Source organism: Athene noctua, chromosome 17, assembly GCF_965140245.1.
Source record: "Athene noctua chromosome 17, bAthNoc1.hap1.1, whole genome shotgun sequence".
Classification (NCBI taxonomy): domain Eukaryota; kingdom Metazoa; phylum Chordata; class Aves; order Strigiformes; family Strigidae; genus Athene; species Athene noctua.
Window position 1 is genome coordinate 9,251,463 of NC_134053.1, and position 27,983 is coordinate 9,279,445.

At 39.4% G+C, this 27,983-nt stretch overlaps 1 protein-coding gene across 6 annotated transcripts in view; it reads left to right on the top strand.

The window, feature by feature from the left end:
* ARVCF (ARVCF delta catenin family member) overlaps positions 1 to 27,983 on the top strand; it is a 288,989-nt gene that overhangs the window by 204,416 nt on the left and 56,590 nt on the right. For all 6 annotated transcript variants that reach the window (XM_074921410.1, XM_074921412.1, XM_074921411.1 and 3 more), the window contains 2 exons: positions 3,645 to 4,144; positions 12,850 to 13,033. In XM_074921410.1, the coding sequence (XP_074777511.1) occupies positions 3,645 to 4,144; positions 12,850 to 13,033 (684 nt within the window). The remainder of the gene's footprint in view (positions 1 to 3,644; positions 4,145 to 12,849; positions 13,034 to 27,983) is intronic.

Sequence of the window (27,983 nt, forward strand, 5' to 3'; positions counted from 1 at the left end):
TTATGCTGCATGATCAGTTATTTTGCTCCCTTGCAGACGATGTGTTTTGGTAAACTGCTAGCCTTCAATGCTGTTAAACAATGGCAGAGCTGATATTTGGACCTTCCCTTGTAAAATATTTCAGGATTCTTTTCCTTTTAATTACAGTGTGGGTTGTTTTGTTTTTTCTTTTTTTGCTCTCCAGACTTGATCACTGTATTTAATAATGTGAATCTGAATTGGTGTGATACTTGCCTCTCAGCTTTCTTGTATAGCTCTTAAGTTCACATCAGGATCTGAGTTTCTACAAAATTATTCAGGGTCTTGAAGGGTCAAGTGTCCAAGTGTTACCTTTGCTGGCAGGTGAAGTCTTTGGGTTTTGTTACTGATGCATTAACCAGTGACTCTTTACACTGCTTTATCCTACAGAGGTATGTTAGATCTGACCTGCATGGGCTTATTTGAGCAACAGTGTTTCTTGTGTTCATCCTTTCTCTACAGATAGTTGAGAGATGCTGTTTTGTTTCAAAATAGCTCCTTAGTATACTAAAATGGCCATGTTAGATGTGCAATCCTATTTTTTCACTAAGGAGATGGTCCAGCAGAATCAGGTTGAGATTGGCAAGAACAAAGTAGTAAGTGAATGGTTCATGTAAGAATGGGACTGTATGAAAATACCAGCAGTTGTTAAAAGTCACTTATGGTTCAGGGTCTGTTTCCCTGAATATGCTTTGCTTCTGCTGTGAGGATGGGGCCAGCAGTAAGTGCTGTGGTCACCACTTCACTGCGGAGCAGAAGCTGGTGGGTTCTGAGTAATTCTGCCCTCCCTACCACCACCTGTGTGATTCATCCTAAACCATCCACATCTCTCTGTACCCAACAGCGCTCAGGAATGCAACCTCTTCCCTGCAGGATGGAACACTCAGCATCTTCCCATGTCCTGTTCTACACCAGCTCTGTGTCCTGGGGATTCCTTCAGAGAGAGATCATCAAAACCTATTGGCTGTCTTTGGTGCATCAGTAGCTTTGTATCAGAACAATGGAAGAAAAAATCCTTTTTTAAAACAAAACTTTGTTAGAATAAGTAGCAAGTTGGAATGTGGTTTGGTTTTTTTTTTTTTTTTCTTAATGACTAGTTCTTTACTTCAGGTATTCACATTCATATTTGTTACCTAGTGATTGACAATTTTTGAAAAGTTAGTATTGTTACAAGAGTTATGTGATGCACTCTCTTGTCATGACAGTGTTGCAATTTAAAGTCCTAACTGAAGTTTTATTTTGGGCAAATGTAATGAAATCAAGGAGCTTTGCAAGTTACCAACTCATGCAAGCAACAGCTGTGCAGAGGGTAATTATTAAAATTAATCTTCTACTCCTTTTCTTTTATGCAGTCAATAAGAATTTAACATGAGGATGAGTTTGAGAAATAAGTTTTTGCTGTAGTTTTAATGCTGGTTGTTCCAAATTTGCATATGTAAACACAGAATTCTGTTTGACGAGTAGTTAAGAAGTTTTCCTACTACTGCCCTGTATATCTGCACAAAAGTAAATCTTTTCAGTGTTGTTACTTTCTTCTTGGAATGATGGAAACAGCTTTGTTCTCTAACAGAAAATATAACGCTGTCCAGATATTGTAAATTACTGTGTAGAGCAAGTACTGAATTATACATACGCAAATAACTGCATCGATAAAGGGATTTCTTCAGAGTCATTCTGAGGTTTGGATATGGGCCCATTTTTATCCTTTCATTCAGTTTATGGTTTAGAACAGCAATTAAAGCAACCCAAAGTCAGTAGAGACGCTTTTAACATTAAAAGCGTTAATTGTACAAGACCAAGTTCAGTCTCCACCTCCGATTGTTCTTCTCCCCGGTCTAGTTTAATTAGCAGTCCTTTCAGGATAACAGCAAGCTCAATTTTCTTTGAGTTCTAATGGTCTGTACTTCCTTCAGCATGACATCAGAAATTGTTCAGTAACATCAGTCAGTACTTAAAAGTTTTTAAGAATCATTTGTCGCAATTAAAAATTAAAACTACTTGCTTGAGATAGCTACAATACAGAGATAGTAGCTAATCTGTCCAGGAAGAAGCAGTAAGGCCAAAAGCTGATGCTGTTTTGAAAAAATTATATAAGAAGTCAGTTTATGTCAACACCTATTAAGAAGACTGGGAAGGGAGGATAAAGAAGAAAAATCTTCTGGACTTGAGGTTTAAAACAATGGGATTCATTGGAATTTTGATTCAGCTCCCCCATGGGTTCCTCAGCTCTTCATTTTTCTCAGCCAGATTAGTCTTTGTGCTAACTTTACAAAGTTGAAAGCATTTGTGGGAGTTCATAACTTCTAGGGTGCAAGTCACCTTATTTCCCTGTGGGTTTATTCACATACAAAAATTGAAGAATCTGTGACCAGTGGGTCACTGTGTGCAAGCTTCAGATTTCCTTTGGTCCTTCTCCTGAGGCCTGAAGTATTATCTCACAGACGGGTGCACTGCACATGCACTGAAGCTCCTCTGCACAAACTGTGCGTGTTCTGGAGGATGAAATCCCTTTGAATAAGGGATGAAGTATATCAGTGAATCTCAGCAACAAACTCTGGAGTTGTAAATGCCTTTTTATACAAATCTGTTGCAGAAATGTTCTGTCTTTAGCAGCTAGTTACAGGAAGTGATTGTGGGGTAGGACTAGAGGGTTCTGAAGATTAGATATTGTAGTTGCAGGTGGTTCTTAAAAAGAAATACTTGTCAAATACTGGGTTTGTTGTTTTTTCTTAAAGAATGTGGACATTGGTAGTGTGAGAATATACTGTTACTCAACTGTGTTGATTGTAACTGCCCTTTGTGTGAACTAGGACAGTAATACCTAAATAGGTGTGTTCAGGGGTTGTGACTGACCTTACTTTAGTTACACACAGTGAATTATGGCACAGTGAGATGGATGCCATTCTTTCTAATGCTGTGAATGATCTTAAGAGTGCCTTACATCCAGGTTAGTTGCTGATCTGGAGAGGAAAGCTCAGAGTACTGGACTTGTTTTGGATGTCCAGCAAATTACTCTGGTGTCAAAAGTTGGACCCAAGTCTCTTGACCATCAGATTCTTACCTGTGTTCTGAATGATTCTGTACCAGATAGACTTTTATTACATGCTTGGATTCAGGACTTAGATTTTCCATCCTCTCTGACATTGTTATGTAGATTGATGAGTTTAGTATACTTCTGTGGACATCAACATGGAAATGTAGGGGAACTTCTCAGACTTGCTGAAGAGGCCCAGACCTTGAATGCCTTTAATTAGAGTTTTGGTTTGTTGCAGAAGTAGCCACATTTAATGAAGCTCGGTGTTTCATACTAAATGTAATCTAGCTCTATCATAATTGTTTTGCTACATGACCAAAATGAAAGCAATCTGTTTGATGACTTGCTGTTCCTGTCATCCCTTCATTGCTAGCCAAATACTGTGCTATAGTCCCATTGCTGCTGAGTACTCAGCTATGGTTAATTTTCAAGTTACTACAAATAAATTATTTGGAAGTGTAAATATGCCGCACCTAATGATGGTTGTGATATTAAAAGGTTAGCTGAAATCTCCATATTGCCTCAGAGGTACAGAGTGTTTAAATGTGCTTTTTTTTTTTCTCTCTCTTCTTGGGACTATTGCTTCTTACAGGGGCTACGATGACCCCATCGAGACAGAGATGGTTGAAGAAAGGATACCTTACCTTCACGGTGGCTACGCAGCACCGCTGGCACAGCCAGAGAGAGGAAGCATGGCTAGTATTGACCGTCTGGGGAAGCGCTCCCCCTCTATTGACAGCATTCGTAAGGACCCCAGGTGGAGGGACCCTGACCTCCCTGAAGTAATTGCCATGCTCAGCCACCCTATTGATCCAGTCAAGTCTAACGCCGCAGCCTACTTGCAGCACTTGTGCTACGAGAATGATAAAATCAAAAAGGACGTGAGGCACCTTAAAGGGATACCTATCTTGGTGGGTCTACTTGATCACCCAAAGCCGGAGGTCCATCGTAAAGCCTGTGGGGCTCTCAGAAACATCTCCTATGGGAAGGATAATGAAAACAAGGTGGCTATAAAGAACTGTGATGGGATCCCTGCATTGATCAGACTGTTGCGAAAAACAAATGATATGGAAGTCAGAGAGCTAATTACAGGTCAGTGTCTGTAGTTTCTTTAATGAATTATTCTTTAGAAGGAGTCCTTTTAGCTTCAGGAACAAGTGTCTGGTGATTAGAGCACTGAAGGAGAATTTAGATCAGTGGCTGCAGCTGTTTCTTCAGGTGCACCACGTTTGTGGTGTGAGAAAGCCTAAGGCAAACATACCCTTCAGGAGGAAATCGAGATCATCTGTGTATGTAGCACGCTCAGGTTTCTGTGGCTGCTGAGAGATGGATGGTGCTTCTTGGATGTAGCATGCAACTGCATGTGGTTGAGTTACCGAAGCTTAAATGAGTTATAGCAACTTCATTGACAGGTAATTTGTAGTGTGCTTGCCCTCAGTGTGCTACAATCATGAGGTACAATATGCTAATCTAAAACTTTCCATGTTAATCTCTTGCAAAACAATCCTGCTGCCATGTCCCCACTACTTCATATTGATGGAACAGTCAGTCTCCTCAGGAATACTTCCAGCCCCCAGTGCTGGGGACTCTCACGCTGTATACAAAGTTACAGCACTTCTGGGATGGAAAACTCGCATTTTAAGGAGCGTGGAGTCTGCTGTTGATATGCTCTGGATACAGGGCTTCCTTGATCCAATAATCAGGAAAGGGAGAATTACATTTTGAAGTTACTGAGTTCATGCACACTTCGCAGGGAGTTTTCAATCACTTATAATTCCATTATTCAACCTGGTTTTTATTTGAACTTAGTCTTGGACATCGTCCAAAAAGAGTAATAAAGTATATGCCAAGTTTCAAAGTTCAGCCATTAAGTGGAAGAGGGTGGAAAAGTATGTTAGCTCTTAAACTAAGGACAAATATATTGTTCTTTAGTTTTCCATAACTCATGAGGAGCAAAATGGATTTCCCTTTCTCTTCTAAGAAGCAGCAGGGGATGTTTGGATGAAGACAGGGCAGTTGCAATGAATTTCAGTGCCAGGACAGAATTTTTCAGGAAGCTTTGTGAGTGCAAAAATGGGTACAGGGCTGAAACGGTTTAGCTACCTCATCAGTGTTGGATTCTCAAGGCAGACCCTATTGCAAACGGATTAAACCATTAGAAGTAAACATCATAATTCCATAATTGCCTCCAAAAAAATATAGCAGCTCTTCCAGGTTTTTACTGGTAACTGTAATTCTCTGAGAAGAAGAGTGGCCTTGGGTGGTCCAACTGTTCTTCTCTAGCTGTTCCAAGATATTTAGCAAACTAAGTGTAAATATACAGTGTAGACACTAGCAGGGATATTTTTCCAGTCCTTTTCCAGTGAGCTGGTAAAGAGAGCTGTCGGTTTTGTCAGAGAACCTTTAAGTAGCATGTGTTGGTTGTGCTTTGATTGCTGTCTGTGCTTTGTCTCATAACATGGAAACTCTGTAGGTAGTATTTATATTCCACTTGTTGCACTCATTTAGTATGATGGCTGACTTAAATTTATTGGGTTTTTTAAAATAAAGAATATCTGTTTATCTACTGTTCTAGTTTACTCAAAACTCATTTCTGGAGTGCTGAGAAGGAATAAATTTATTTCTTTAGATACAGGAAAGTAGAAGCCAGTCTATAATTTACTCTGAAGGAATATCATTATAATGCTAAGTGGTAATCAGTCACTTTTGAGATGGCAAAAACAAACTGGATGTTTTCCCTTTTGCTCTAAATGGCGATTGCTTTGATTTCCAGTTGATTAATTAGTTTAACAGTTCAAATATATTTTATTTGACAGTAGCTTCTGCTAATTAAATGTAGTATCTTTATTCCACTTAGGGTTTTGTATTTAAAGCTCTTCATTTCTTACTCAGAAACACCAGGAATACTGAGGGCATTAACCTAAACAGATGTCCAGCAACAGATGATGTGTATTTAATCTCCACGTAACCAGGAATAATTTCTTTCCACTTCTAAAATGATATCATCAGATCCGGTGTGAGATATCCAAGCATCAGTATAGAAGAGAAGAGTATTCCAGCAATGCTCTGTGCCTGATGCTGGTGTACTTGCAGCCAGTGTTCAAAGCCTCGGCTCATAATGTGGAATTGTCCATTCGAAAAATGAGCCCCGAAAGTCATCAGAGAGAAACAAGAGCCAACTTGAAGTGCAAAGGGAGCATTCAGCCAGGGCTGCTACAAAAGGACTGTGTTTTGCAGCCTCAAAAATTCAGATCACAATTCTGATGTTCTCGTGGTAGAAATCTTGACTTCCTCCCTTGGTACTTTTCCCTAGTGATAAACCAAAGTCTACCTTTGCTAGGAAAGTTTTTTGTTCTGTCTGGAGTGAAATCTCTGGGGAATTCTGCAGCAATGAAAAAAAAAAAAAGGGGGGGGGGGGGGAGAAGAGACAATAGCATACAGGGTTTGCTTGTTTATTTCTTTTAACAGGCTGCAAATTCAAGTTTGGTTAAGACACATTGACTTTTCTGTAGTTTAGTATTTCTTAACTCAATACCAGCTGTTTTTTGAAAGCTGATGAGTAATAATGAGCTGATCATCCCAGATGTGAACAAATTATAAAATAATCTTGCTTTCCAAAGAGATTTAAGTAATTTAAAGAAACTTAAATAGTTCAGATGTCTGATTTCAAGAGCACTTCCAGTCTTGAAGTTTTATTTCTCAGGGTGTGGGACACTGCCTGCCTGCAGGACAGGAGGTACATGGGAGCATACAGTAAGACTCATTATTTGCAGCTGGAGAGGGTCCTGTCTGGCAAAGGAGCGTCATTCTCATCTAAATTGAGACAGTCCTTGGCTTTAGTACAGCTCCATGGCCTCTCATTTACTTGGTGATCTGATGCAGCAGCCACAGCTGTAAAGGACAGTATGAATCAGGCCAGCCAGCTGGGTCTGGTCAGTGGGTTAATGGAGTGGGAAGAAAACCACACCAATACATTAAAAATCCATAAGGGGTAGATGCAGTGGCAAGACAGCATAAGGGAGGAATCATATGCATGGTGCTCAGTGCTGAATGAGTGAGGCCTGATGTGTCAGAAGTGTGTTCACTTGACTACTTCCAAAATACATCTTTTGGAGAATGCAAGTTAAACGTATTGACATGCAGTTTTGGAAGCAGGCTGAGTATACTGATACAACTCTACTGCTAGATGAAGCAAGTTTGTAGCTTTTTTTCTTTCAGAAAGTACTGATTTTAGCAGAATTTGAAAACATCTTGGTTAATGCCATCTCTGTTTTACCAGATGTTCTTGATACATCTGCATGTGGCACTAAAACATGATGCCCCTCAAGATCAAACACAGATGTGAGGTGTGTAAAAATACCTTCAAAACTGAAGATACATCCATAAAATACCACAGATCTCACTTTTCTTTCTTTTTTAAAAAAGTTACAAAATGTCTCCCATCTAGTGCACTGAGAAAAACTTGATTTAACTGTTAGGGTGTCCTTAAGTAAATCACAAGTAGAGCTGTGATGAGAAATACTCCACAAAATTCTTCCTTGCATCTCTTCCTAGTCTCAGAACTGTACTGCTGAACTTTCAATGGATCATTTTCTTGAAAAATGGAGAGAAATGAGGATTAAGCTGATAAGGAACTAAATCTGTTCTGATTGGGAAAGCTGCAGAAGTTTTATCTTGAATGATAAGGGTTTTTTTGTGGAGGAAATGTTCCCATCAGATATGCAAGACCAAAATTCTATTACATTCTTTGAAAAGCAATCAGAAGTTGGTAGCTTTAATGAATAATTTTGTTCTTTGTGAGAACATTGAAAGTAATTTTGTTGTTTAACGACATTGCACTGATTTTAAGTGGTGCTGAACGTGATTTTCCTGATGTTGTATGTTGCCAAACTGGTTTTAATTGAAAAATGATTGACCTTCAAATTGCTCTGCAGAGGAAATATTTTGATCTAATACTATAATAGAAGCTTGCAGATTGATCAGCTTGCGCAGAATTCACACCTGGGCATTTATGTGTGGTAAAATCTTGTCAGCTGATCAAACACTAACTTATCTTTGAAGTACCATGCTGTCTTGATCTTTCTGATTATAGATGAGCTTACTCATTACTTTTTTTTTTTAGAAGGTTTGTCAGAAGGAGATCCCTTTTCATAGTGTATTCTGTGACACAGTAGTTCATGTTGAGGTTCTCAGTTTGACCACTACTTAACTTGAAGAAGCACAGCTTCAGTCTTCAGAACTTTGAATGATAGAAACAAGTCTGCCAGACAAATGCATACAGGACCAACATGCAACAAGAAGTCCTTCGGTGAACATAATGCAGAGCACTTTTTTTTTCCGAATGGTAAATGATTTGTTACGGACCATAGATAAAGAACTAAACAGTTGCTTCTAATTTCTTGGTGCCATTGGATTTTTTCAAGTAAGCGAGCACGGTAGGGAAAGATTTCCCTTGGCTTTTAGAAGATATTAGCATGTATGTATTCTGCCACAGTTTCTTTAGAAATCTTTCCACAGCTCCAAGGAGTCAGAGATATAGGAAATTATGACTATGTCCCTAATGACTTTTAATATTACATAAATCATGTAGCTATGTTTATAGCTTATAGTAATTTTTAATACATTTTTACAATAATCAGTACTTTTGCAATAAAAACTTGTAGCAATTGTCTCTGCTTTACATGCTGAAAGAGTAGAGGTAATGGTTGTAGTTAGAAATATATATTACAAATAGTAATTATGAATAAAATAAAGATTGATCATGACTGTGATCATCTTCTGAAAAGCAATCATTCATCTTCTCTAGTCTTAGTATTCATGCAATCTGGGGTTAAAAAGGTGAATACTAGTAGTTAAAGTGCATGGAAAATTTAGGTAACTTCATTTCCCTTATGCTTCTGTGTTAGTGACTTGATTTCTTTTGAGTGCTATTCATTTGAATTGATTAAACAGTTTTAAAAACAGTGTTTCCAGCTTGTTAGATCATTAGTGTGTTATTCTAATAGAGACAGGGAGTGATTCTTAAACATGGATGTCGAATTTACAGCGATTTGAGTTTGGTTTTTTTACTCAGATGTTCTCTTACACTGCTAAAACCTGCAGTCTGATCTGAATTTGTTCACTTTTTCGGTAAGTTACTCTGGCTGACACTATCCGTGTCTTTTCCATGGAATTTGTTTTATCTAGAGCTGAGAGGATGCTGGAATTTAGATCTCTTTGTTTCGTACCTTTGAATAAGAAAAATGTATTGTCACTGTTTATTTTTTGTATCCTTTCTTGTGGAATATTTTCCCTGTGAAGTCAACCTTGCATCTGATTTTTCTCTGTGTTTGGAACCACAAGACTCTCTCATCTGTGTTTATCTCAGGCTACCTTTCTGTTAAGTGCTGTACGTTCTTCTTTGGTGAATGCTGTTCAACAGGGAAATACTTTTGGTTTTCCTCATGCAACTGTCAAGTAGAGTATTATAAATTTAAGTGCTTTGACATTTTTGAATAATTTGAAGAGTTTGTGCTTTTTTTATAGTAAGACTGTCTTTTCTTCTTCACACTGTTAGTGTTTTCTGTGAAACATTTGAGAGATGGGAGACAGATGAGAAATTGAAAAGCTTGTAAACTGATGGGGGTTTTTTTCTTCAAAGAGGATGGAGGAAGGGCATTCACTCAGTGAGATCAACAGTCAAAATGTGTTTGCCCCAAATGGTTTATTCCATAAATTGCAGTCAGCCTCTTAGTAAAAATTCTGGATGAGTTAGGTACAAGAGATCCTTTTGTAGGGGCAGGTAGTTCTCCTGGTCTGGATGGCATTACTAGCATCAGTGAAGCTGACTTGTATGTGGTAGATTGGCAGGTTACTGGTGTTTTCAGTGTTGCAATCCAGTTAGAATATTATGGAATCCCCATTGCATTTAGTCTCTTGAAATAACTACTGGTGAATGAAAATATAGGAGAAGAGGGAGTTTGGAGGTGGTGATTTTATTTTATACATTGAGGTTGAAGGTATTGCAATCTAGATACAAGTTTGGAAGTCTTAGAAGATTTGAACACTGGAAAAATTTATACAATCCTGTAATATTAGAGGCCTTGAAGATTGTATAGGTATTTTTGACTTTTTAATTGTATGTCTGCCTGATTCTTCTTAGGCAGTGAAATTTGCCTCTGTAGTTTCCCTATACAGATAACATATTATGTCACTCCTCCAGGAAAGCGGAAAAGGCAGAATCTCATTTCAGATGCAAAATTACTATGTGCATTTTCAGAAAGAGCTCTTAAAATTGAAGGGCTGTCAGATTTTAAAACTTAGTTTTTCCACATACAGGTGATTTTAAATCTCTACAGTGTTTTCAGTTGCAATATTTTGCAGTTTCAAAAGAACAGAAATGCAGGATCCTTGACATATACTGTACTAGATTAATTAGTTGATGCCATCTTTTCCCAATAGTTTTTTTGACACGGCAAATACCAAATGGTCCATTTATGATCCTGTGAGGGAACTCTAGCAGAACCCTCCAGAAACAGGGTATTCTGCACTCACTGTTCTCGGTTTGAATCTAGGTTTGCTCCAGAGTTGATTATCCTGTATAACCTCCTGGGATATGTCCATCTATGTTCAGTGCTGGATGTCTGGGTTTTGCATTTGAATTTTGAAGTACTGGACCAGCAATGTGTTTAGGGACGTAACTGTAATAATTCTTTTAATATCAGTGAGTGATATGCTTAATAAATTAGTGTACAATAGCTAGAGACTGTCCTGTCTAGTGAAGTATTTAAAATTCATTGGGTAGCTTATATGTCAGTTTTTATAGTCTTCTTACAAATACTGATGTGTTTGTTTCTTGTATGATGTGTATTTTTGAGATAATTTGTTATGAGAAGTAAAGGCTTTCTTCCACAACAAAATGGGGCCAGTTAGCATTTTTTGCTTGGTTTTGGTAATTTACTATTGTCCATTGTTTGGTGTTCTGCAGTGACAAAGGGTGACTTATTTAATGGGTACAAAGAGAAAATTAATTAATATTTTACCTATACAGTCTTGTTGGAAAGCTGAAAAAAGCAGGTTATAAAAATCACATAAGTGTTTTGTCTAGGAATGGTAAGGGCAATAGGCCAAAAAAGCAGTATTTGTGTATGAGTTCAGAAAAAGACAGAAAAAAACATTATGGTGTTCATTCTGTTGTCTGTCTTGGAGTTTCTTTATTAATTAATATGGTCTCTTAAGTCTGAACAGATGCCTGGATTTTGTAAAGATCACTTTGAATAGAAGACACCGTAGTATTTGACTTCTGAGTCTCTGCTACTCATTAGCCTTGAGGTTATCGTGTAAGTGCCAGTCACTCAGAGTGACTGTGCTCAAATGGAGATAAAATTCCCGTCCTGACTTGGTACCTGTCATGACCCTATATGGATAATACTCTGATATTAAAATAGGATGTGTGGCAGTTGATGCTTCTAAGTTGTAGCAGTGAAAGCCTGAGCATGAAAGAGAGTTCCCACAGATCGCTGCTGCCGCTGGTTTGGAGGCGGGTGCGGTGGCTCTGGCAGTTCTCCGGGACGCTGGCTCATCGCACAGCAGCAGGCTCCCTCGCTACTACATGCTTTGCATTGACTGACACAGTCCAGCAAGCCCATATTGTGTTAAGCTATGTGACAAACGTAATAGATACAGTAATTTTTAAAGCTTGAAAATTGTTGATTTTACAACTTGGAGTGATTGAAAGGGACAGAAACAAAAAGTTGCACCTTTGTTCTCTTGTGTTTTGCTTTAGACTTGTATACGAAGAGGTGAGTAGCTATGTTTTGCACTGTAACATGCACAAATTCACGGTTGTGGAAGCACAGCCTCAGGTTAATATAGTGTCCACTTATAAGAGATTTCCTGTGTGTTCTGGGAAATCTAACTTTTCTATTTGGTCTCTCAAATTTTGCTAGTCTTCACTCTTTCATTGGAGATCAAAAGTGTGCATCTGGCTCCCTGCAAATGTTGTTACTGATAGTTCTCAGGCTGGACCTATGCAAAAATTCTCTGGAGTGGATGTCCTGTTCTAGTCCTAACCTAATGAGCTGTCAGGACACTGATACAGGTCTGCTGGGAAGTTGTATCGCTTATCAAAGATGGCGTATTTTTACAATTATAAGTCTGATCCTCTGTTATGTTGTTTTGATGTTTGACTACTACTTTGACTCATAATTGAGGTTAAAATGGAAAGACACAGGAGTTCTGGTCCTCAGCTTCTTTTAGGAAGCGTATGCTTGTGGCACCAGGTGATTTGAACACAGATATTCCTTAAGACAGGAAAATGTGAAAGTAAATAATAGAGAGTAGTCTTGAATGAAATACTGTCTTGTGCAGAGGATAAGCATAAGATCAATGATCTTCCATAAATTCATCCCTGTTTTTAAGACTTACTCAATAGACTTGTCTGCTGCACTGGATGAATTTTTACTTTTTGAGGCATAGATAGACATAAAAGTTTAACCGAATTTGTATATAGCAGCAAAATCCTTCCAATCTCCAATAGCACATCACATTTATGTACTATCTGGTAGGACTTAATGACTTCAACAATATCCATATCTTGATAAAAGTACTTCCATGATTTTGGAAGTGTTTCTGTTCCAGTGACCATGGAATTTTTGCTAAGCTGTGTGCGAGTCTGGTGTCTCATCAAGTGGTTTTTCCTTTTTATTTTTTTATGATTTTCTAGTGATTCTCTGTGAATCCAGTGATTGTATTTAATATAGAGATTTTTAAGTAGTTACTATTCTCCTGTTATTTGATAATCAGTGTTTCTCCTGCAGGCACCCTGTGGAACTTATCCTCCTACGAGCCCCTGAAGATGGTCATCATCAACCACGGTCTGCAGACACTTACCAATGAGGTGATTATACCCCATTCAGGTTGGGAGAGTGAGCCAAATGAGGACTCTAAGCCTCGCGATGCTGAGTGGACAACTGTCTTCAAGAATACTTCTGGTTGCTTACGGTGAGGCAGAACTGTGGAGTATTAATCTGTTCACCATGTCTTGTCTTTAAGATTTTGTTACAATTACTTTGATTTGTAATAAGGTATCATATATCTTTCATTTTTGCAGCTATACCCCCATTTCAGTGACCACAATAGCAATGCTTGGAGATATTTGCCTGCCAGTGGCTCTTTTGTTGTAGGATTTCTCAATGTAGGTCTGTCCTGTGGGGTCAGTGTAATTTATCCAGGTTAGGGGGAGTAGATCTATATAGGGCGGTGCATAATACGATGGAGAGTGACCCAGGTAAGGTTAACTGCCAAGCTAAGTACAAAAAATGCATTTTGCAATGCAAACTGTTCCACAAATACTGAGAATCCCACTTTCATTTGTCTGTTGTACTGTGATCAGTGGGCTGTTTCTACAGATTTTGAGTACATTCTCTGCTTCCCTTGATGGTGCTGGTTTTATTTATTTTGAAAGTGTGTTTTGAAACAACTCCCTCCTTGGTTTTAGGCCTTCTTCTATCAAAAGGGGGTTTCTTTCAGATGCTGAGGAACTAATTTCATGGAATTACACTGAGCCTGAAACATGGATCCAGTTTTAGCCATGAACACTTTTGTGGATACACTCCTATTTTAAGCCAAAGTGACTAAGGATCTATGGGAAATTAGTTAAGAACCTGAACTACTGACCATTTAGGAACCTATTTCTAACGTTCCTTGCAAAGGAGCCTGTTCTGGTTAGAAATTGTATTTGCATTTCTGAGAGCACCTTGAGAGCAGGACAGTAGATGCTAGAAGCTGGCGTCAGGAGGAATCCTAATGCAGTCTGAAGAACCAGTGTTCCCTAAACACACTGTCTTTCATTTTGCTTCTCTTGAGATAAAATAGTGGAGATGCCCTGTTAGGTTCTGCAGCTTTATGAAGTCAATTAGTTTGAACAAAACTAATAAATATTTGACATCATACCTTCTGTTGCTCTGAAGTATACTTCTTGTCAGATTTATACTGATTAGTGCATCTTCAGAAGTTGGTTCATTTCTGTTTCTTAGGCTTGTGGTCTCTAAATTGCAATAACTATTCCCCTGAGTAACTTCACAAATGAAGAAAGTAATGAAAAGTGTTCTGAAAGGGCCCATTACTGAAATTATTTGCAGTCCCTCTGGAAACTAAGGTCCTTTAAGTAGGTTCCAGACATCATAGGTTTTTACTTACTAGTGTCTCATTTTCTAATGGTGTTCTGCAAGAGAAAATTAGTCATGATGGGGATAAAAGGATTATCTGAATGAATATGAGATTCTCTAGTAAGTGTAGACAATAAATTGATCATTAGTAGACTAACCTAATCCGCATCATAAATTTTTATTAGTATGTGGATCCACTTGAACTTCTACATTCCAGCATAACTTTGGGATATTTTATGTTTGTTTGCATTTTTTTTTTTTTTATTTTAAAGGTACTGATTTTAGAGGACATACAAATCCTTGTGTCAATTTGGACATTGTATTCTTAAGGCTAATGAAGAGGGGTGTGTAGCATAGTAGTACTGAGTTACGTTAGAAAATTTGAACTTTGGTAATTAAAAGTGGTTCTGATGTACCTCAGCACCCAGTGAATGGTGACTGCTTCTGTTGTTGAAACGGGGAAATGTATTTCAGTTCTTTCATCTATAGTCTCTGCTGTCATAGTCATGTGGGACCATGTGCTTCCTTGTGGAAATCTGAAGCTTCAGCCAGATGGGGGACAGGATAATTTCATGCTTGAAAATAGTTGCTTAAAGTAAACGGAGACACGATGGCAGGTTAGCAGGGAAAGGCAGTCTGAAAAGGTAGTTTGTCCATGTCTCTGTTGCGCCACAGAGAGAGCAACATCTTGCACAGGCAGGGGGGAGAACTGTCTTGCTGTCTCCTGCAGTGAGATAAAGTGCATCCAGAACAAGAGACAGAGAGGCAGGAGTAGGTGAAATATGAGCTGTCTTTCAGCTGGTCGTACTTCTTGTTACAGTGTTGGTGATATCACATACCTTTTGTAGAGCACTTCGAGATCCAGGGATGAAAATGGGCATATCAAAAGTAATTATCATTACTACTGTTGAAAATAATTTTGCATTGTATGTTGAAATCCTCTGCAGCTCATCCTTAAAAGCATCAGCAAGATAAGATAGTTAACACCAGCAGAGAATAAATAGTAGCAGCCATCTGTCTGACAGACATCAGTGTTTAAAAACCCCTTTGCCTAGTCTTCTCTTATTGACACAGTAGCTGGTCCTAGAAATTAAATTTTCCATGAATGGAGCTTATTGCAGACTACAAACTGTTTACCAATTTGATATTTAATTGGGAGGTTAGTTCTCTTGATGGTGTGCCAACCTCCTTAGTCCCCATCGGAAGTGAGCCTCAGGTGTGTGCTGCGTTGTCTTCCAAAAAACCTGACAGAATCTTTGAACTTCTGAGGTTTCAGATGTCCTTGCAGTTTAGATGTCTAAGCAGAAGACAGGCGTTATGCATGCAGGATGGCATTCATTTCAGTATCATTTTTTAAGTTAATGAAGTTTATCAGCAGATGTTGGCAAGTTTGTTTCAAACTCAGCAATTCGCAGTGGGAACTGCCAGTTAATTATTTGTCCTTTTTTTTTTTTTTTTTACACTGCTTTCTCATCTTTACTTTGTTCTTAATCTAGGTTTCTCCTTTGATAATGTGGAGCCTTGGAAACACTTATTTCAAAATAATTGAAACTAAGTAATTTTAAAAAGAAACGAAACACCACCCAACACTTGCCTTTACCTCTTCAAATCCTGATCCATGCCATTTTCCTTTCCAGTCCTATCTTGTGAAGAATACCTTTTTCCCCCCATTTAATTTGTAAGTCTCCCTCCCTCATTGCTTTGGGAGTTCAGGTGCTGGTGTATGTCCAGGTCTGAGTAGGGCAGGGTGAATTGTATCCTGCATGGTCCTGCATGTGCCTAAGGGTGGATTAACATCTGGTATTAGCAGCACAGATAGTGTAGTGCTGCAGGTGTATGTGGAATGGAAGGATGCTGTAGCAGAGGGGTTGGTAATTGGGGCCAATATCTTAGCGGACATATGTACCTGCACCAGAGGTGCTTTACTTGGGAATTAATTTTGCAACATAAGAGGCATGATCCATGCACTGTTTTGTCCCTTACCCCAAGCTAGGGTAAGCTTACTGACTTTGTTATAGCCCTGATTTTTACCCACTTTCTGAAGTAACAAAAATCCATCTGTGATGCTTGATGTTGATTTTGGTCTGTATGGCCAAGGGACTTGCTCAGGAATGAATCTGTCTGAGCTGCTGCTTAAGAAAGTCCTGTGCGTGATACTGAGTGATGTTGGACCTGGTCATCTACAAGGTGGAAATCAGATAAACTGTGCAAAATTTGTTATCATCAAGAAAGCCATTCCAAGGCTGTCTTTTGCCATAAATCAAATAACTCTGGGATTATCTGTGATATTGGTGATGCCCATTCCAAACTACCATAGCTAACTGACAATGTATAGATAGCCAGTAAGAATCAAAGGAAGAAAAGGCAACCGATTAAGGTGTATATTGACTTTGGAGACCACTCTTTATTTTAAGAAACACTGAAGCTTTGAGAAACTAGTGCAGGTGATGATAATTTTGTCTCCATTTTTCTCCTGAGATCAGGAAAAAGGTGTTTTCTCTTACATTGCTGTGTTTTGATCTAGGGGCAGACCCAATATGAATGGATCTGCAATATCTGTAATAATTTTACTATTTGAAATGATCATGAGCCCTGTGATAGATCCTACCTGGGGTGTAATTTTAATAAAGATGGTATTATATTCTGTTGAACCTGTTGAGAGAAATATAGGTATGATGGAAATCTGAAAAGGAACAGTAAAAAAAGCACAGATTTAAATTAAGTCAGTTTTTGGTTATAGAGAAGTAGGACTGGGGAAGAAGTAAAGAAGACATTTTCTAGGAGAATCATTAAATATGCACAGATGTTCCTTTATTTCATCTGGAGTACAAGTTTCATGTCTTTGCATTGTATTTTATTCTTTTAGGTATGTGGGGAATGTCTCTTCTAGTTACTGTCTTTTTTTTTTTTTTTTTCTTTAAACCTCTAAATCACTAATGGGATTTGCAATCCACAAGCATTCATTTTTAAATTGCGCTTTTCTCCAGTTTAAGTAACCTACTGATTTGGTGCATTTTAATAAGTCTCTTTCGTGATCCTTCCTATAACTTTGACCCAGACATTAAGGTGCTGTAGGAGGAGTACAAGCAGAACTGCTTGCAGGACTGAAGGAGCTAAGGCCAGCTCACAGGCACCCAGGCAGTGCCAGAGACCTTTGCTGTGTGTCCAGGTTTCTCCTAAGGTGCTTCTCTGCTTTTAGAGGGGAAGTCACGTCTGTAGGTCAGAGTGCTGCTGCAGTCACCTGTCTTTTTTGGTTTCTACATAGGTACCCACCATGATTCCTAGTTCTCTGATAGTAGCAATGGTTTTAATGGTTTAAAAATTAAATGTATTCTGGGCTTAATTGCTGGTTTTGGCCTAATTACTTTTAATTCTCCCTTGGATTTTTTCACTTCTAAGAGAATGGAGTAGAACTTGGTTCCTAAATTGCCAACTTTCTAGCCCGATTCCTGTGCTAAACTGACCTGCTGTCAACAAATGTTAAATGAATTAATTTGCATAGCAAACAGATGCAAAGTGCTCCTTTTTCCAGGGTACCATCTGTAGTTGCAGCATTTCTTGTCAATTCTCCAAGTACACAGAAATCCGTATTCACAAATAGCCTCAGGGTTCAAAGACCTGGCCGTGGGTGTAGAAACACAAACAAACTGCACTCACTTGACTTCCACTAAAAACATGCATTCTTCAGATCAAAATTGCACATTAACAGCTTGTCCAACATCAGCTCCTGAGAAGAGAAGGGACAACCTGGTGGCTAAAGCTGTAACAAGAGACTTGAGAAGTATGGACCTAATTGCTGTTCCACTACTATTCTAACATAATTACAGGCAAGATTAATGGCTTTTTTTTTTTATGGTTTAATTTTTAATAGCCCTATTGCCTTCTGGTTTTGGTGAGATTTGCGCCTTAAGTGCTTGAGTGGATCTGAACTTCAGTCACTGATCTTCACTTTCCTGCCTTTAACATGGGATTGGCACCTCTGTCCTTATCTTCCCCTGAAGTTAGTAAATACCAGTAGTTCAAAGATTTTGAAGTGGCTGATCCTAGAGACAACTGGGAATAAGCACCTCTTGTAGGTATAAATTAGAGTTTGGTCCCATGGAATCAAAACCTGAGTATTTTAGTAAGTGTGAGATACAGTGTTTGAAGACATGAGATAAGGATTCAGTAGATTTAGGGCCCAAAACCTACTCCAGCAGGATGAGAAATTATGTGGAAGTACCTGCAGGTTCCTGTTACTTCTTTGTTCTTCAGAGGAAAGAAGACTGCAGGAGCTTGATGGTAAATCATTAATACTTAGGATGTGCCAAATAGAGTTTTTGTATGAGAATTTTTTAAGCCTTTTTCTGAAGGACAGAGAGCGTTAAGGTACATGCATGGACATCTTGTCCTGCAGATGGGATTTAACAGTGCTTCAGTCATACATAACACTGCCTCATGGTAATGGACTCATTTCTTGAGTCCTAATGTCTTCATAGACTTTTGAATATATGTATGCCTGCAAATGCCTACAGCATGCCCTGCTTGTAGCACGAGTCTGTGTGTCTGTGAGGCACATGGAGGTAAAGGAGGTTTATCAAACAGCATCTGTGGTCTTGTTCTGTCAGAAAAGTTGTCTCTCTTTTGCACCCTGGCAATGACTGTGTGAGTGTCTTGGTGATACTGGTGTGTCCATTTTTTCTTCTCATCTCTGCATGCTGAATTTGAAGAGAGGAGGAAAGGCTGTCAAAGCCAGGTGCTTATGCCCTCCTTTCTTATTAATGATTAATGTATGGCTTTTCTCTGAAGAAAAGTGCTTGGGAATTAGAGCTTTCAAAGTGAATTACCTTTAAGCTCTATCCATCTTTAAATCCTGCAGGCATGATAATAGTATGTGGTGACAGTCAAATAATATTTGTCCTACCTACACTCTCATATACTTGAGGCAGCCTTCATCTCCAACTGTATGAAGAAAGAAGGCACTGAAGTGCTAATCTTTGACCTGGAAGCACTGTCTAGTGAAGAGCAGGGCACAGGAGGTGAAGCTCAGGTGATGCTGCTACAGTGCTGCCAGCAGAGCTGCCCTTGGTGTCAGGGGAACTTTGCTTATTGAAGCATGGTAGGATGGAGAAGATACATAAATCTGAGTTTTCAGCTTTTATTTTCTCTTTCTTATCAGCAGCAAATTAGGAGTTGAGCTTTACAAGTCTAGCATTAATACAGAGTCCTCCTTGTAGCAGCTACATTTCTCCCCCCCCTCCAAAGAGGACTCTTTGTCAAAGTCATTTGGTTGACTTTTCCTTTTAATCAGTGTGCTCCTCTATCATAGTTCAAGTAGTCCTTTTGTATGCTTTTGTAGGACAGTTGTTTAACCAAGGAGGCCTGGACAGGGCTTCTTACAAAGCTTAGCACTTCCCTGTCCCACCCGGAGCAGATGAGGGCAGATGCTGCCATGTCTCTGTCTACCCACCCACCATGCTTGCAGGCTGGTGCACTCATATTTCTTCATACTGGGTACAGCTTTTGGGAGATTGCTGCTCCAGAACCTGGAGCTAATGATACTGTCATTGTTTAGTTGTGCAACAGGTACTTTTGAACTGGACTTTAAGTGAAGGAATAGTTTTAGAAAGAGATAAAAACTAAACAGAAGCTTGTCTGTGAATCTTTACTTTGGAGGCAGCAAGCAGCACAGAAAAGGGAGAAGCTTATCTGCCCAACCCAGACTGGAAAAAAACCAACTCAAATTTAAAACCCACACAATAGAGAGGAATGAGTGAAGGCAGTTTCTTAATTAGCTCACTGATACTGTGCAGGATCACAGCATATGGCTGTCCTGGGGCTTATATGATGAGCAGAGCGTTTAATTCGTGCTAGTAAGGAGCTGTTAGGGTTCCTCCTGACAGTTCCTGATGTTTAGCTTGTAATATATATAAATTATGCATAGATTTTAGCAGCAGAGACATAACCTAGTTACATGCAACCTTAATGCTTTACAATCAAATCTGAAGTATAAATTTAAAGTTGTGCACTTGCTTACTGCCTTCTGTCATTACTTAGGAATGAATCTAGGTCCCTTCTCCCTTGGCTGTCAGTAGAGGGAATCTACAGAAACGTCTTGTCACTGTGGTGGGAATAAGAGCAAGACTGAAACAAAGCTCGCTGCTGTCACTGTAATGGACATAGTTTGCTTTGGGGAAGAATGTGAGCCGTGATCCTTTATTAGATAAATACCACCTCATTTTTGTATTTTTGAGATCCTTTTCACATTGCAACAAGGATGTGTGATAAAGCAAACAGAGACCCTTAGCCTTTCCTCCAAGCACAGACAGGAATAATTTTGGAAGCTAAGTAGCTGCTGGGCATCATGGAATTCTTGTGTAGTGTTTCTGCATCATTTTACATTACAGGAGAGCAAGCTAAGACCCTCCAAGTAGGTCATGCAGGAGGTAACCAGTCAGCATTTTACTGAAAAGACATTGTATGATGTTTTGAATACAGAAAGACACAAATAACAAAGCATGGATTTAACATCTGTACGTTGTTCAACTGTAGTTCTTATTGCAAGGAGCTCTTGCAGACAGTGCTAACATGAATATCAGACCTGACAGCGTGCTGTGTAGATCTCTTGCTCTATGCCAGTATCGCTGGAGCACAGACTAAGCTTGTGAAGTCCTTTTTCAGGGGTGGCTTTTGGTATGGCCTCTTTGGAACATTTGAACAACTAAACAAAACCAGTCCCTTTATAGGGACAGCTGGAAGGGTTTTACATGCAAGGCAGCCAGGGCTGCTCTGCTGCTGCTTTCCTGGGTCTAGCTGGTAAGTGGATGCTTAAGTGAAGCAGAAATCTCCAGTGGGATCTCCTGCCCAGATCTGATAGAACTTTTCTCAGTTGAACAGCTGTTCCCTACCTAACACCACCATCAGTAGAGCTCCCCTATCTTTCTGTTTATTTCATTTGGACTTTGACTTCTTAATATTTTCTTTACGATATTCTCTGCTTAATTTCCAGTTCAGCTGTCTGCTCCCAAACTCCATTGTGTTGTACAGGGCTCTTTGACCAGTGCTGCCTGGATCAGGTTATCTTTGCGTTACAGGCAGTTTCTTTCTTTTTCTCTCCTATTTTCGGAACAATGAACTTAATACCAATTAAACTTTCTGGTATTTCATGTGAACTGAAGTATGGAATTCATTCTATTTCTGCATGAAATAATGGAATGATTTTTAAATGCTGTGTATTCCTCCTTTGGGACATACAGTACCTAGAAATATGCTTGGAAATAGAGTACACTTACTACAACTATTATTTATCAATCTCCTTTGGCTGACATCCAAATAGAAATTTCTTAATAGTGAAGCAAAGTGTGGGTGCGGAAACGTGTTTTTATAGCAAGGGTTCTGACTGTCAGAGTAGCTGGATAGAACAACTAATGTATTTAAATTAGATCTGTGAGAACCTTGTAGTTTTTTATCAGCTGAAAGATATAAAACTCGGTGTCTGGACAATGAAGCCTCAGTGATGGTGTTAGTCAAGGTCTAGTAAGGTGTGTGTACTGTCTGTCAGCTCTGCCACAGCACTGCTGTAACTCAGCACACTTAGGAAGTGCCACTCGTTCAGTCTACCAGGAAACCCCAGTCATTTGTAATGCCCTGACTTGTAATGACCACAGGTATCCTTATCTACTTCAGCAGTGCTGAGACAGACTGTATAGGAGTCAGTGTTATTTTCTAGCCTGACAATACAAAAATAACTATTAGGAGGTTGTTTACAGTAGTAAAAAGTAGGATTCACTTGGGCAATCTGAGACCCTGCAGTGTGCACAGAGAGGCTGTTGAAAAGAGCTCATCGCTGTCTCAGCTCCAGCTCTTGTCCATGCTTCTTCCAGAGAAAGGTGGAAATGTTACTAGGAGGATATCTTTAAAGTTTCCAGTTCAGCTTTGTATTTATATAAAAAACAAAGTCCCCAACCTGTTGTCTTTGTCCCCAGCTGGGTCTCTAAACAAAATGCTTTTTACACCTGCTGAATTGAAGTGAGATGGTAAGTGTTGAGTAATATTCTGACCTCTGGCTTTCAGCTTCATCTGCAGCACTGTAGGATAACAACTGATGGCCCTTTCCAGCCAGGTGGCAGACACAGCAGTGGTCTTGGAAATACTGGTTTTAATGTTCAGAGAAAAAATGTGTCTCTTTGATCATATTTTCAAGTTTCTTCTTTTCATTAAAAAAACAACCCCAAAACAGAAGCTCTCCATGTCTCCACTCTATCTTTCAGGCTGTTAGGGAGAGCACAGTGGGGGCATTTCTACATGATTTGCATTGAAATAGTGCAAATTAAGTGCCATGAATTTAATTACTTTTAAATCTTGAGGGTAATTTTGGTTCGGCACAGATAGTAGTAACAGCTCACCTGTCTTGGAGGTGATGAATACCAACTCTGCTCTGCAGATGTAAATGTTACATTCAGACTTGCATATTATTAAGAAGATTATTTGGTGGTAATGATAACCTTATCTAAAGCATGAACAGATTTCTCAGCACATTCCCTGCCATTTTCTGAAGTCTTTAATACCAACAGAGTAGATTCCTAGCCTGATGTGTTTCTATGCTGGTAGGTATTTGCTTTTATTTAACATTTACCAAGTGCTCCTCTGTTTTGTTTTCCCAGGGAAAGCATATATTTGAACATCCTTACAAATCCTCTTTCAGTAGTCCTGTCTACAGTCTGGACTCCAAGAATTTGAGCTTTTTCCAGCTAAAGGCTGGGGATTTAAAATCTCTGGAATGAGATTTGTGCTTTACTGTTTTACATAAAATCAGTCATACAGTTGGTTTCCTTCGTATGTACTTTGAGTAACATAGACAGTAATTCCATGTCTTGCTCCTAGCATTGCTCTTTTGAGCATGTTGTATATTTTTATGGTAAGCATACTGTGAAGCTTTCTATTACCCTTTGCAGTGTGATGTGAGAAAGATATTATTTTTTTTTTTAAAATACATTTTTCATTTAATGGACTTCTGGAAGAGTATTAAAAAGCCAGAAAAGTCAGGGAAAGCAGCAGAGGCCACTTTGGGGATGAAGAGACAAAGCAAGGGAAGCAGACTATACAGAACACCAGAGATGAATGGCAGGTATCATTTGTCATGGTTTTGTGTAAAAGTAGTTCAGGTAGTTCCTCCTCCCCCTTCCCACCCACTTGAACAGGCAGTCAACTTTATTTTAATTTATAACAGGATTTCGCCCATCATCAGTGTCTCAGAAGCCCTCCAGAGTTCCTGTTTCAAGTTGTTCAAACTTTATAAGTATCTCTGACTTCATCCGTTGAGGTTCTTGATATTAAACTGTCCTAAGTTGCTGAGATAATGTTTAATTCCAAAATCTTTGGGCCATTCCAGTTGTTGCATGGCAACCTAGCTCCTAAGTAACACAGTTAGCAAGCACCTCAGCTAGGGTTTTAGCTTTGATTTCTGTTCGGTGTCTTGTATCAAACGCTCCATCCACTGAAGAATTAGTTTTCTTCTGATACAAAACAAAACTTGTCTAATGCATAGAAAAGTTCATTGAGAAGCAAAACTCTCTACTTTATCCAAGTCTGGATATGGTATGTTGCATATCTGTCTGGTAATGAGTTTGAGGAAGTTTCTGCCCTGCGCGAGGCTTTACATTCTTTCTGTGGAGTGTCGCCCTGTGTTAAGATGACTACAGATCCTCTGTTAAAGTCTGATGGAATCTGTTGGCTATTTGTTGATTTTTATCACTCTTGAAAGAAGGCTGTTTAGAAATTTTGCTTTGAAAGTTTCCTTTGGAGCATGATTTAGTTCACATCTTTCATTCCATAATGTGCAATACATCTGAAAGATGCATCAAGAACAATTCTAGTGCAGATGTGAAAGATTTTTCCTGACGCCAGTCAGTGGACTGTGATACCGGGCTGACTTTTCCATTGCAGCTTCTGGCCTTTTTAATGACAAATACTAGCTCTCTTGTCCATGTAATAGCTTCTGTTTCCACGATACAGCCCCTTATGAAGAGCAAAGATGTGAATTTGACTGATGACTACCAGCTGGTGTTTTTCAAGGAGGTAGATAAGTATAGAGCCTTAACACCTCAAGGCAGAAATGCAACCTGGCATTTCCCTGGGTTGCAGGAGCTTTTGAAGGTTGCTCTGGATCATAGAAACCAACCCTGAGAGCACTTCTCCTGGGATTGCCAGATGAGACCTTACTCAAGGCATACCATCTTCATTTTCACTTGTGCTCACCTTTGCTTAGTTCTTAGGGATGTTTGGCATACTTGTGGATGTATCTGAAATGCAAATATTCCAATGGGAATTGGGAGATCTTCCCTGCCTTTTGCTGTGTTGGAGCAGCAGAAAGAGCAGACTCTGTGAACCAGGTGCTGATCTCTCTGGGTTTTGCCTTTCTGAGATCTCTGTTGCCTAGGCTTCTGTGGAGAAGAACATGAGCTGAGCTTTCCAGTAGGTCTGGGTTATAGTTACAAACAAGGAAATGGATTTTGTTGTTCCATGTTAGATAAATCCCATGGGCTGTCAGAATCTCATTACCCAAAGAAGGAGGACTAGCAGAAGCCTGAGGGTGTTGGGTATTTATAGAGCAGATGTTTCTGCATGAGATGCTCATAAGGATGTATTTTCTGATATGTTAGTTACAACATTAAAACTGCAAAGTTTGATGTCTGAATAACTTATTCATAGCATTAATTAGCTATTAATTTGATCCTGCAGAGTTTTCATGCTTATTTATGTGTGATATATGTGGGAATTTTTTCTTGAGGCATTAATTTTCAGTAAATTTTTCTATATTTGAAGATACAGCAAACCACACTCTTACTGATGCACTTTTGTAGCATCTTTTTCAGTTACAAACTTATTAATGTCTACTTTAATCCTAATATAAATCAAGAAATAAGAAAGCAGAATACAAAATACTGTGATGCTGTTGATAACCAAACCAGGAAAAGTGTGGTAGCACAAATGGGCCATAGAAGAATCTCTTATGAATGGACCATGGGGCAAGAAAGGTGTGAAGGACTTCTTTTGACAAAATTTGATTGATTTATTTTTTTAAGTCCACAAGCATTTCCTATGTGTTTTAGCTCTCTATTTCTAGGACTTAATGAGGGAATGTGAACAGCTCCAGATAAGACCATTTTTAGTGCACTGCTGTCACTGGCTTAAGAAGTCATGTTCCACTTCAATGGATGTACTAGAAGGTAGAGCTACTCTCGTTTATTGTTGTAACTCCTGAGAGGTATCACAGAGAATTTGAACTCTAATTTCAGTTTCATAAAGACTTTACATTAAAATCCAGATTTGGGCTTTTAATACAAAAGGATTAGTACAACTGAAGATGGAAAAACAGCACACAGGATTCTCTCTTCCATATATCCTGCGGAATCATATTTTAATATCCACTTTACCTGCCTTGTATCAGCCATTGCTAGAGGTGAGGCTCTGTGTTAGGATTTTGGAATAGGATTCATTTATCTGTGCATTTCATTTGTGTTCTTAATTGAAAGCTAATGTGCTGTTACAGAAACCAACTCACAATTAAGTGTCTTCAGATTTTGAGAGGTCTTTGAGAAAATGTTGGTTTTTTCCTAGTCATCCAATTAACATGCCATCCTGCCTGGATGGTGGGGGAACATGGGAGGGGACTATGATTGATTTATTAATTACTTGGAGATTGGTAGTCCCTCTGGTTAGTTAAAAAAAAAAAAATTGGCTGCACGATTCTGATAGCAGAATGTAATGGTTGTATCCTGAGCTTTTGAGAGCTAACCTTACATGGGTTTGTGGAATTCAAAGACCCTAAAAGCTGAAGGGTTGCCTGTGTTGTTGAAATTAGTGCATTTCAGCTCTGAGAAAACCTTCCATATAGGTTGTGCCAGTGAGCACTGTTAAGAATCATTTGGTCACTTCATCCCATTCCACCACCACCACCATTCCCCACCCCCCAAAATGGCAACATTTGTAAAATTTACTTGAATTTTACATTTATTGGGTAATAGCAGGTTGATGCTTAGGGAAGGCTGGGGCTTCAGCATGTACAAACATGCTGCTTGCTTGACACACTCTAACAATTTGTGCAGTCATGATATGTGCAACTTTAACAATTCCAAGTAGCCTTTCACTACTGTCTTGCATCTTCTACCTGTGCCATTCTCTTGTGCAATATTTTGAGAAATTTAAAGCCATATAAACATACTGACTGTCACCTTTTACTTTCTAAATGTGTCTGATCCAGGCTTTGTGCTGAATCTGCTGTATACAGTGTGAAAGGTGGGCTTTAAATGTCAAAATGTGGGATTTAAACTGGGTGGCAGTACTTTCCAGTCAGAAAGCTGGGGATACAGAACAGATTTGGAGAACCTTTGAGCAATCAAGGAGACAGCAGTTGCACATGGTGACTCTCATCTGACTTCACTGGAGCAGGTGGGGCCAAAGAAAGTGAAGAACCACTTTATACAACTCGTTACAGGACTGGTGCCACAGCCAGGGGTTCAGCTACTTAGACCATGGGACTCGCTTTGAGAAACCTGGTCTACTGGGGGCTGATGGGGTCCATCTGTCAGAGAAGGGGAAGAGCATATTTGATCATAACCTTGCCAAGCTGGTGAAGAGAGCTTTAAACTAAAGTTGCCAGGGCAAGGAAACCTCAATCTGTCCCCCTCCTATCAGTTTGATGCCAGTTCCAGCAATAGATGCCCAGAGCCTGGAGAAGGGGTCACGGGTCAGTGGGAGAGCACCTGAAGAGCAGCACAAGGGAATTCCAGCCACCAAGTCAGCTTCATCAGGGACCCAACTTAAATGTCTCTATGCAAATGCACATAGCATAGGGAATAAGCAAGAGGAGTTAGAGACATGAGCATGCCTGCAGGGCTGCAATCTTATTGGCATCAACAGCTAGGGAAAATGTGGGCCCTCTCCAGAAGGAAACCCGGTTACCCAAGATATGCAGAAGACTGAGGTACTCAATGACTTTTTTGCCTTGGTCTTCAGCTGCAGATGCTACAGCCACACTGCTCAAGTTACAGACGTCAAAGGCAGGGACTGGGAGGATGAAGAACCACTGTTCTGCTGATTAAGGATACCAATTAAACCCAGACACCGGAGTGAAAAGAGTAGGAGTATTTTACTAGTGATAACCAATGTAACAGTGTAATACAGAAAACATGCATTAAGAAAAAGCAGAATAGTGCACTTCAAGCAGCAAACAGGAAAAAACAGGGTAATGCATCAAATCATTACTACACGAGAGAGAGAATGGAGATTAAGAAAAATACATCACCACTTGCATATATTATCATCACCCAGACCCCAGTCCCTGGGCAGCCCCGGTTACAGCGAGGGTTTGCAGAGCCTTGTCCCGGCAAGTGGGAAATCCTATGCGGTGCGTCCACCCGTAGGTGAGGCACCCAAAGTCGCTGCGAACGGGCCCAGCCTTGTAGACCAGAGATAGGCAAGCCAGAATAGCTGGCACCTTTGTTTTGAGCGGAAAATTTCTGGTTTCATTCTCCTGTTGGATTCCATCCAAAGCCTGGCCAGGGCTTGGGGAGGAAAACCAAGGGAGTTTCTAACAAGGCCAAATACTTGGGTTCTCAGCCTTAAACGGGGCTAAACAAGGGAAGTTGGATACATTCTCTCCTCACTACTGATTATGTTTTGTCTAAGCTGCATCTTTCACTAGCGAGTTTACATACTTTGTTAATGATTACAGACTAAGTTAGCAGCTTCGGCTTGGGGCCTGTTGTTCAGGCTTCAGTACTTCAAAGCTTTAGCACTTTTTA